Raw genomic sequence first — 11401 nt, 5'->3', positions numbered from 1 at the left:
TGCGTGATTGATACCCGAGATATTGAATGTCACCCCATGCGCTTATTTGAGCAATGTATATCAAAAGGTCTGGTGTTGTAATCAGAGGTGAGGTAATCATGGAGATGTTTGGGCAAATACCCCTTTGATGGGTGTAATGAGATATGCGACATGACACATATGGGCTGGGTTGGTGGAGGAATAGCATTTGGTTGATTCTTTTGTTTGATTTTATTCTGGATAGAAACAATTGGCACATGATAACAGGAAACTGTTCACATTAGATGTTTTCAAGCGAGATGTGATGTTCAAATCAGACATGTTTCCTTGTTTGTTCTTCTTTAATGCGATGTTTGAATCAAACAAGACGTCACCACAACAACCACGACAATACACAATACACAATACGGAGACATCTGTTTTACATCACTGGTATTACACAAATAGGCAACATCGACTCGCTGTAAACCAGGCGTCGAATTGCGACTCTAGCTGGCATCTAATCCAAGAACAACAACGACGATGACAACACATAAGGCCTACCTGGCGCTATTGTCTTTTTTTCTTCCTCTCCTCCTCGTCCCCTTTCCCCCTCTCTCATTCACCTCCTTTGCCCCCTTGGACAAACACTCACTCTCTCCTCATTCCCTTCATAGTCGGGCGCGAGCTCCCTGGCGAAGCGCCTCCATGCAGACGAAAACCATCGTTAATAAAAAAAGAAAAAAAGGTATTTCACCACCTCCCTTTCCCCCCTTTGGTTCCCCCCTTTGCTCCGTCCCTCCGACTCCCCCCCTCCGTGTGTTAACTTCATTGAGCGTTTGGTCAAAAAACAAAAAGTGTAGTAGTAAGACTGCAGCAGAAAGAAATATCAAAAGCAGCAATGATAAAAAAAAAAAAAAACGAAAAAAGGCAGTAAAAAAACAGGAATACTGAGGGAGGCCGTGTCTTTTGAGAGTGGGAAAAAACGTAGTGAAAAAAAAAAGAAGCCTCCCTGCCGGGGAGTACCGCACTCCCGTACCGTCCGGCCGGTTTCCGTTTGCCTGCCCTCTTTGCAAATACAAAGAGATCCATTCTTTCATCTCCTTTGCCTAAACGCCGTGCTCGTGGGGGACGACAATGTCGTGTGTACGCCCCTACTGAATGCAAGTTGCAGAAAAAAAAAAGGACGAAACGAGACCAAGCGTGAAAAAAATCAACGAAGAGTTCAAAATCGAGTAGCACTGATTTTTTTTGTTTTGGTTCCAAAGAGCGAGCGAGACAGGAGGCGGCCGCGTGGTGCCCAACGCGAGATCACCCTCTCGGGTAATGCTATAACCGCCTCGAGTCGAGTCGTATCGTAATATAGGTAGGTAGCCTGTACAAGGTGTGAAAAAGAGAGGGATGTGCAGAAAGTCAAGCGCTGTGAGACGTGACGCGACGCCAGGCCAGGCCAAGCCAAGGGGGGAGGCGGCGTATGGCGTCTGTCTCATGCGTGAGGAAACAATCCCTCTGAGCCTCAAGACACCTTTCGGTGAGGTCTATTAGTGGGCTCGAGGGCGCTGCCGTATGATGGATGGCCAACTCTAGGAAAAGGAGCGTGAGTTGGCGAACGTGTGAGAGGAGTGAGGGCTTCAAGCGCCAACCATGCCGGGGCCGTAGCTTTGTTGCCGCATAGCGCTCGGATACGGCGAGGCGTTGCCAGGGTTCTAGAGACAGAGTCAGATAAACACAAACAAAGAACTCGGCGCAATGAGAGAAATGTTGCCCTACCTTCTTGCGCCGCTTCTGGCTCCCTTCTCCCTCTCCCGTAGAGTATCCACCTTCCATGGCATTATCATCATCAGGGTATCCCTCTCCGTATCCCTCGAAGCTGCTGTCGCCGTATGTTCGCTTCTTGATGTTCCGCCGCGGCCTGTTGGGATCGTTTGCCGAGGCCCCTTGAGCCTTTAGTCGTCCTACAGCGCCGGGAACGTTGAGGGGAGTGTTGGGGGCGGTAGGCCTTGCCGAAGATGGTTGCTTCAGCTCTCCGTTTGAGGACTGAAGTCCCAGGACTGATGTATCCCATATGTCCTTCTTTATCGAGCCCTTGGCCATGGTGACTGCTCGTCCTAGACTCGAGAGGGATGCTTGTGATAGTCCGAGCGAAATCTCGCGGCCGCGGACAAATGAGTTGTTCCAGTCCTCATCGCCGAGATGCAGGATCTGGGCAAAGTCGCTCTCTTCTTGAGGGTCATTCTCGCCCCTGTTCTCGACCTTTTGCACCTTGAAGTGACCAGCGATACCTAAGCGCTTGATGTGGCCGGTGTAGGATGATCGTAGTGCATTCTTCTCTCCGTTGGGCTTCTCTCGAGCCACTTCGGCGGCGAGTCCGGTGAGGTTAAACATGTCGTACAAGTCTTCGGATATACGCGGTAGCGATTCCAGATGGGCTAAAGATGACTGATGTTAACATACAATTCTCTGGCGGGAATCACATGGTGTCGGCGACACTCTTTTTCTCTGGTGTGATCCAGAGCCGGGACGAGGAGGAGGAGGAGGAGCGGAGAGAGTGCTGTGCAGGGAGCCTTACGAGTTTGGCAAAGCAGGTATTTCTTCCCCACATCGAGATGTAGGTCCTCAATGCCCAGCTTGCTTTCCTCGACGTGGACCTTTTTCTGCTCGCGGTCACCGCTGTCATCCACAGAGCGCTTCCGCTTGTGGGGAGAGTCGTCGGCCATGGCGACGTCGTGATGCGAGGCGCTTCCGCTGACGCTGTGGGCGGGAGTCGGCAAGGTGGTGGCCGTGGCCGTGGCCGTCATCGAGGTGGCCACGCCTAACGCGGGCTCCGAGGTGCCGGAGGAGAATTGCGATGGACTCTGAGGCGTCTGGGGATGGAACGACATTGTGGACGGCTCCGCGAGGGAGGGTTGGTGGGCGAGAGTCGCGCCGGTCGCCGACCGAGAGTCGCTGCGTGCGATGCGAGCGCTCCGCTTCTTTCTCAGCTGAACGTCATGCACTGGTTTTTCCTCGCGGCTCGGTGAGCGTCGGCGCGGACGGGAATCTCGAGTCGCGAGTCGGCAGGATCGGGTGAGTGAGAATCGACGGCTTTGGTGGGAAAAGGGCGAATGTCGCTGCGGAGCGAGGGTTTGACGTCGTCGGGGTCGATCGTAGGTTCGTTGATGGAGGTTGATTCGGGGGCGAAACGAGGTGGTGAAGGTGTGGAGTGTGGAATGAGGGAGAGCCAAAAGTTTGAGCCTGAAAGACGAGGCAATTTCACGAGAGCAGAGGCTGCCACTGACTGACGGCCACTGTTCAGTGGGTATGGGCGTGTTAGTGTGGACCCCGGCCCCGGCAAAACGCAGGAGTGCCAGCCAGTACCTGTGGGAGCGAGTGGCAGGGCAGGCACAAACCACCAAACACCCCCCGTCCTCGTTCCGTTCTGGGCCTTCTTCCGCCTTCCGCCTTTCCTCTGCTCTTTCCCAGCAGTGACCACCCGCCGGTACGTTCTTCCGCTAATCTGAGTGGCTGGTTCCGAAGAACAAAGGGGCCGCCACGCGAGCCACAGGATACGTACCCTTTTATTCCTCCTCTGTCGCAGTCAGCCCCGCGGCGTCACCGAATCACGGAGCTTCGCTTCTTCTCGAACAAAAGAGAAAAATACGTACCTTAGGTCTAAGGCAACATCCATCCTCGCTACCTACCACCTGTGAATCTGGAGGACCCAGTGGAACCCCCACGTGACCTTCCCCATCCGTGATAAGATGCTCCATCTCGCGCCGAATTTTCGCGTTTCTTCTTCTTCAATAACCCAAGACCCCTCTCATCCCTCAACAATCGTCAGCTTGCTCGACCCTACGCTGCTGTCATGACGGGGATGTGTGGTCGAGAGCACACTTCAGTAACCTTGCCTAAAACCATCATCACGAGGGCCCCTCGTGCGGCTGCCATGATGCGGTGATGACCTGATGCAAGTGACATTTCTTCACCTTTGACTGAACCCTTTGTTCTGCCGAATGAAAGGATAGACAAAAGGATAGTCAAGGAGATATATTCTAGGCTTATGCCTAGAAAATGGTGACGCCGTTTGTTCAGTAGTCTTTGTTTGCTGCTCGAATATCTACCCTTGTTCACGGTAAGTTGGTCAGCACAGGTCATCTACCTGCTTGAGCGTTTCTTTGTCGCTGTGATGACACCAAACATCTGGTAAACCTAGTAGTCTTGGACGTGTTTTCAGCTTCACACTTTGTATCGCTGATAACCACTTGGCTGCCGGAAGGAGACTTGGCATATCTGATCCCAGCATGCTTCATACCCCAAGTGTTTCTACACCTTTGTTTGATGCCCAAGGCTGATCGTAGTCTTGGTTCAGGTTCCCACGCCGCTTCATCTCAACACAACAGGCAAGAGACTGTTGTCGATCTACGGATATCCTATTATTGGATCCATCATCTTCTATCATGGCAGAAACAACAAAGAACATCACCCAAAGCGCCTCAGTCGCAAATAGGATTCGCCGTCTTACAATCTTGAGTTGTGATTTCATGTCTCTCCTCAAAGTAGTGATTTGATTATGCGCACCAAGCGCTCTCAACCACTTTGATGAGCAGACCCTCGTACCTAATTCCATTCCAATCCACACACATTTGATCTAAGGTATATACATACACCAGAATTGGAAATCAGAGCCAGTCCGTTCCGAGGTAGAAAGCAAAAAAAGCATCGTTGCGCCAGCCAAACCTATGAGCCCCCTTTTTGGTCATCCAAATCCCAGCTTCAGATCATCATCATAGCAAATCAAATGCCTCTCCAGCCACAATGAATGAAATAAGGAAAGAGTCATCATCATCGCCCAAACGTCCAGGCTCGTGATTCCGGGACCCTGCCCACTTCCGAATAAACCCTTGCCCGTCCCCCAACCACCATCATGATGCGCCAAAATGCAGTTGATCAAGCTCATGAAAATGCAATCCAAAAGAGAAACAGTCTTCAACAGTAACGTAAGAAAGTAATCCAAACTAGACAAATCCTGAGTGGAAACGTGCGCCATAGCAAGGTGGCGCACAATCCCCTCGACCTTTCGGCACGAGGGGACAAGAAGGGAAACGGCTCAAACGGCCAGCCTCCGTCGTCATTGAGCTCGTGAAAGTGAAGCATATCAGTGATACCAACTGATGATAGGTGCCAGACTGCAGCTCTGCAAAGGCACTAGAATTGGGGTTGCCGGATAGACAACATGTTCAAACTTGGAGGACGCAGGGAATTGCACGGCTTGGGCCCTGAAACGGTGTTCAAGCTTATACAAGAATATCGGTATCGGTCAATGGGTATCCCCTGGAACTTTCAAGCCCTTTCAACTTCGCGACTTGGGGCCTGGGGCACGGGCGAAGCCCTGCTCCCAGGCATCGAGTTCACAGCATAAGTATCCATACCACCAGAGGGCTGCGTTATGGGGGCAGGCTGATACAGAGGAGTGTGTCGGTCGGCAAGGCTTGGGCTCGTGTTTGCTCCTCGGTAGGAATAGTCGATTGTGTCTCCCTTCCATGACATGGTCGAACGCAGTGGTGATTGTGACGACTCTGACCTGGCTCTGGACATGGTGTCACGGAGCAGGGGAGGCTGGATAGGGTGAGGGCTTGGTCGGTTGATTTCGATAGGGGCGTCGAGGCCATGTTGTCCAAAGGGGTGCGATGTCCTGGGGCTCGCTGTGAGGGGAGCAGAGAAGTGCCCGCCATAGGCATATCGGTCGCTCGAAGCTGGAGAGAGTGGTGAGACAATGCTAGGACTGTTCATGCTCCCAGCAGGGCTGTACCCAAGCCCCCCAAATCCAGGAGTCAGGCTGGTCGGGGAGGCATGCTCGCTCGCCTCAGTCCTCCGCACATCGACGATCAGCGGCCTCATCATGTGCTGTGCATACGACTGGGTGTTGAATTGCCCTGGAGCCGACAACGGGGTGTTCATGCCATGAACAGCTCCGTATGGCGAATGGAGTGCCTGAACGTTATCAAATCCCTCGGGGACTGCTCTCATCTTAATCATTCGGTCGCGGTCGTCAGCGTTGAGACGCTTGATCTTGGCACGTCTAGCCCATAGTCAACAACACGAAGAAGGAGGAAGAGGTCGGGGGCAATATACCGATTCTGGAACCAGACCTGAACTTGTCGTGGGCTGAGTCCGGGAATTTCTCTCGACAGACGCTCCCGGTGCGCGGCATCAGGGTGTGGCTGCTTTGCAAACTCGCTCATAAGAAATCGAGTTTGCTGATGGGTAAGTCTATGACTGTCAGCTCCTGTCCAAATAACTGGCCAAACAAACTGACCTGAACCTCTTCATCTTGCGGCGAGCTGCTGCGCGTTCCGCCGCTGTTTGGGCAGGGTTGTCTCCCTCTCCATCAAGCATGTCTTCCTCATCCAAATCATCCTCGTCGTCATCCTTCAGAGAGTTTGTCTTTCCCGCCTGTGCCTTTCCAGACTCTGCGGTGATGAGGTTCTCTCGAGCTGATGTGCTGAACCTTGCTCCGTAACCCCCATCCTGAAGGTTCGAGTGCCGCACTTCTGAAGGCAGTCCACGCTGGTCTGTCATGATCGAGGCAGGAGCATGTATCTGGTTCGTCTCGGGCCTCACATGAATGCCAAGGGCATTGCCTCTACCCCCTGCAGGCTGTCGCGATTGTGCAGGCTGTGTTTCATCGCTCCGTTGCCCAAAAGGTTGGGCGAGCCCATTCCCGCTGTGGGCAGTGCCCGAGTGCTGGCCTTGCCAACTGGATGGCGCCGGCAACTCGACATGAACATCGTAAGGGTTCGACATGCGTGGGCTTGCCGGATTGCGAGACGGGTCGTATTTGCTAAAAGGCCAATGGCTATGCTCCGTGTCGTATTGCCTGGTGACAAGCATCTGGACGAGATGGTCGGAAGAAAAGAGCTCGAGTTATGTGGAAAAAACGAATGGGGGTGAGACCACAAGATGGCCGACTACCGCAGCTCTTCGAGTTGAACAGGCACAGTGCACTTCGACGGTTTCTCCCCTGTTGCCACGGACGGCTTCTCTCCGTCGGATTGTTGCAGAATGGGATGACACCGTTCCCGGGATAGTGACGAAGCAGTATACAAGGGCGTGCCAGATTAGGCCGTGGACTCAGGGGAAGGGATATCAGTTGGTTGAAAGATTAAACGGAAAAGAATGTGGGCGAGGCTTGGCTCTAGATATTGACTTCAGAAAAGAAAGCTGGGCTCTGTCTGTAAAACAAGGTCAAGCTGGGAAGGAGAAAGAAGCTCTGGAATAAGGGCTGGTCTGGGCCATAAAAGAAGGGACGAGAGCATAGGCTGCGGTTCAGGAAACGAAACGACTAGTGAGTCTGGTGGAAAGAATGATTCCTATGCCCCAAGCCACATTGAAGTTGGGCTCTGGACGGATATATGATTAAAGTAGGTGAGGAGGCTTCCTGGCGGGGTTGATGGACGAGTGAATACGCAACTGGCATGTCCTTGCCAAGGGGTCTGGACAAGGTCATCCATCACCCCTGCTCAATATGGCAGAGGAAGAGTCAACAGCAACGAGGGGGGCCGGAGGAATCAAGAGCATGCTGCTTGTGGATGTACCCAGGGGCCTGCAGAGGAAGTGGAACTGCAACGACTAGGCAATAAGAGGTGGGGGGTATCTGGTGTGGTACCTGACGGATTTGAGCGAGCGATCCGCCGTGCGTTTGACCTCATCTTCACGGACCAGGTCTGTCTCCATATCGGATATTCCTTGCTCGCTCTCGCACTATGGCAGGCCTTTTGAGCCAGTCGAAACTTGTTCATAGATCAAGAAATCAGGGTTGAGGAACTGACAGGCGCCTCATGGCCACGCAAGTCAAGCCCGTATGATGAACCCACAGTCGGGAATGAGCATACCCCCCAGCATATCCCCCCAGGAACCGCAGATGAGACGGAAGGCCGGGTATGGGCAGCAGATTAGCGACGCCATGGCTCCCGTCTCATTGAATTGGCACATGAGAAGCCGTGAATGGACAAAGGAGGCGAGGCCAGTAGGAGTCATGTGAGGGGATACGACAGACAGTCCCTAACCACAAGGCAACAGATGAGCGATTCATCTGTGATGTACAAGTGCTGGTGATCACAGAGCCTCTGGGGCAGCATCATCGATCGAAGTTGTGCACGGCATGGCGCACAATGAAACCAGTGAGGCACTCCAGGTCACGGCGAGTCCACCAGCGTCGATTGGTCCTTCATCATCATATCGACCCTGTGTTGAGACGGTTGAGCGCATGTTGCGCATAACCGTTGTCGCGCCTTGAGCAGCCCCGAGCCAATAGGATCCTCGCAAGGGTTCAGAGGGGTGTGTGCTCCGCACCGTTGTGAGGAGGGTGTAGGGAAGACTCCAAAATCCAGTTGGCCTCTGATCATTGCAAGGGTCCCCAAGGCCAAAGCATGCTTGTGTGGGAAGACAGGGGTGTTGGATGAGAAGGAAAGGGACTTGAGCGAGGGGAATTGCTCGAGATGAGATGAGGGTAGAGGGATCACTCTGCACGTTGGCTCTGGAGGGCTTGGAGAGAGTGTGAGTGGATGAACGATGGGGAGATCATATGGGTGATCGTCGTCTTCCCTGTGAGATTTGGAACAAGGCTGGGTGGTGTGGTGGTCGGGGTAGGCGCTGGGAAGGGAGACAAGCCCGCGAGATGAGGCGAGACGAGGCGCCAAGTGCACAGAAGGTGAGCCCAGAGTCGAGACACTGTCGTTGCTTGGTGTTTGGTGATAGGAGGACGCCGTGGTAGAGCAAGGCAAAGTCTTGGTGGGAAACCATCACCAGCCCATCTCATAGCTCAGCATGTTTCGACTCTTCGTGATCGTGTCTGACAGATGACTGAGCTAAGCCAGTTTCTATACCAGCTTTGGGACAGTGGATACGCAGAGCAACCAGTGTCGAGGACTCTGTCATGGGCCCCATCGAGACGCAGCAAGGACGGCACTTGGGGGCCAGGGGTAATAATGAGATGATTGCCCAGAGATACACAGGCAAAGCTGCATAGAAGGGCCGACGGCCGCGGCGGCAATGCCTCGGTGACGAGGCGCACGCACATGTGGCGGAGGATTGAGGCGTGAGAAGATAGTGGAGGACGACGGCCGTTTGAGCGTCCCGCCGCGCCGTCGCGGGGCAAGGAGGACGATGGATCCATGGGAATCCCGTCGAGCAGATGCAAGGACAAAACATGGAAAAAAGGTCTTCTATTTCTGGAATGCCGCCATCCTGGAGGGAGGTGCTGCGGATTCCACGGGAGAAGCCGTAAAGTAAATGTGCCTGGTAGGCAGGTGCCTCTGTGCCTTGCTGTCGCCCTGGTCGTTGCAGGTAGGCTCTCGTCTGTGCTACTCGTGGGAGCATCTCGAGGATCCCATGGAGTAACAAGGCATCGAACGCCATTTCGACTCATCAGAGGGGAAACATGACCGGTTACTGTGGCGTAGTGCAACGCCAGCCATGATCCTTTTGGTTGCAGTGCATTAGATACTAGTGCTTGATGCTGCAATGGATCGAGTCTGAGTCGAGTGGTGTTATGTGATGCATCGTCTTGGTGGTGGACAGTGCCTTTCGATCATGGTTTGAGATGGAGACAAGCAGACATGGAGGCAGAGACAGATGCCGCGGGAAGCACCGTCGTGACTGCCCAAAAGCCGAGTTGCAGTTGGTTGCATGGGGAAGGAAGGGGAAAGGTGAGATGCCGATCACCGGGCTGCTTCCTGCCGTTTTCTCGCTTGAATGCCCGTACTTTCTTTGTGTGCTGACAATGCTGGCTCATTCTGCAGGTGCCCCCCTCCATCTGCAAGTTCTAATTCGACCATCCCGGAAATCCAGGGCAGGTGCAGCAAGGCACAAGCAAGCAAAGTTCGACAGCCGTGCCTTCCATGGATGGAATGGAATGGACCTACAGTGAATTTTCTTCAACAGATGCAAAACGACGGGAGGTTGTCCCGGGCCACTACTTCCTCGTACACGACACTAGCCAGTGTTTGCCGGGATCAAGGATCGGGCCTGCAGCCAACCCGAACCTAGAAGTTTCATCCTTCAACTGGCTTGAGCTTTGCACGCACCACGGACATTTCTTTGGCGCTGCTGCCGACGAAACGCCCATGATCCCAATGGCGAACAGTACGATGGCCGTGATGACGACTCCCAACGGCTTCGAAACGGGCCCATTTTCTCACGGCATCAGAGGGCATGGGTCTTGTCCTCAGCCTTGATCCTCACCTCCGAGCTCCTAGAGACAGGTCAAGAACATGGCCATGATCCATCAAGGCCCTTCAAAGTTCCCTCCGAAACCCACATTTCTCGCCTTACCGGGTGTACTGTAATTATCGTCAACCCCCCAACTCGATCATCTCGGTCCCGCGAGTCCATCGGACCCGGCGACAGTTGGCCGTCTTTCGGATTCAACAATTTCGCCATCTGGCCAGAACTGCGGCCGCTGCGGCATATTGAAAATTCGAGTAAGCACCAGTGTGCATTCAGCTGCATATCGTTCTTGCGGTCAACCTCTGGGCTAGCTAGCCACAGTTGATAGGATACTGTAGAGTATTCTCGCCTTCAAACCACACTTATACGAAGAGGTTACAAGCAATCAGTTGTTCTAATTTCGAAAGACCCAGACTTCAATCGGCAACTCAGTCTCGAACAACTACCTCGACAAGGTTTTTAAGATCCCCAGCGTTGCATGCAACTCTGATGAGCTTCCCGACAGGATGGAGGATCGGTGGGGCGTGGATGAGAGACATCGCCCTGTCTCACTGCTTGACTGTCAGCGTGGCTTGGGGAACCGTGACACAGCCTAATATCTCACAATACGACGGGATCTCGCTGGTAACATTGCCCAACTTCAGTTATCTCGACCGCCATCTCGTATGGACACAAGCATTGTGCCAGCAGCCGAGATAGAGTACGAGCCCGGTCAAACAGCGAATGATAGAACTGACATCATGGACACAAGAGAGCGAAAGTATGCCCCATCGTCCAACATACACTGTTTGAAATCCCAACGTGTCTTCGAGTATTTACCCTGCGTCAACGGGAATCCCACTCGCACGGTTTCCAGTCGGCGCCATGCATCCCGTCACAAACACAAAGCCACATGTTCGGGAACGATGTTTCTCCCGTTTCACAAACTTGGACCATTTGCTGTATCCCGTCAACATCAACGACAAACGGGACGGATAAGGCCAAGCACTTCTCGCGGCATTTTACATTTTCACATTCTGTGACGCATTAAGATTCTAACCTCCTTTATGGAGACAAGAGGGCACTGTCTCGATTCTTGTCATGGCATCGATGTCAGCAGCTTAGAGTTTACTACCCTAGCTCCCGTGGCAGTCTCGAAACGGTGGTTATTTTGCAGTTGTGAAGGCCGATACAGACACACCTTGTGGCCCCCAGATTTCAGGAGCGCCATCTCCACGCCCGGCGAACCAGGGTCCCC

The 11401-nt window shown here is 53.3% G+C and overlaps 2 protein-coding genes across 2 annotated transcripts; both read right to left on the bottom strand.

Annotated features, from left to right (window-relative positions):
- Nucleotides 1-1589: 1589 nt before the first annotated feature.
- Nucleotides 1590-3122, bottom strand: NCS54_01146200 (Mediator of RNA polymerase II transcription subunit 19; the record flags this gene model as incomplete). The annotated part of the gene is made up of 3 exons (XM_053156737.1): nucleotides 2528-3122; nucleotides 1729-2387; nucleotides 1590-1664 (listed from the first exon to the last, which is right to left on the bottom strand). The coding sequence occupies exons 1-3, from the start codon at nucleotides 2838-2840 to the stop codon at nucleotides 1590-1592; spliced, it is 1047 nt and encodes a 348-aa protein (XP_053012712.1). The 5' UTR covers nucleotides 2841-3122.
- A 2155-nt stretch (nucleotides 3123-5277) lies between these two features.
- Nucleotides 5278-6828, bottom strand: NCS54_01146100 (Homeobox domain-containing protein; the record flags this gene model as incomplete). Its single annotated transcript, XM_053156736.1, has 3 exons — nucleotides 5278-6016; nucleotides 6070-6207; nucleotides 6254-6828. 3 exons carry the CDS (start codon nucleotides 6826-6828, stop codon nucleotides 5278-5280), a joined length of 1452 nt encoding a protein of 483 aa, XP_053012711.1.
- Nucleotides 6829-11401: the final 4573 nt, after the last annotated feature.

The sequence above is a fragment of the Fusarium falciforme genome, chromosome 9, assembly GCF_026873545.1.
Source record: "Fusarium falciforme chromosome 9, complete sequence".
Classification (NCBI taxonomy): Eukaryota; Fungi; Ascomycota; class Sordariomycetes; order Hypocreales; family Nectriaceae; genus Fusarium; species Fusarium falciforme.
This window is presented reverse-complemented; position numbering and strand designations above follow the sequence as displayed.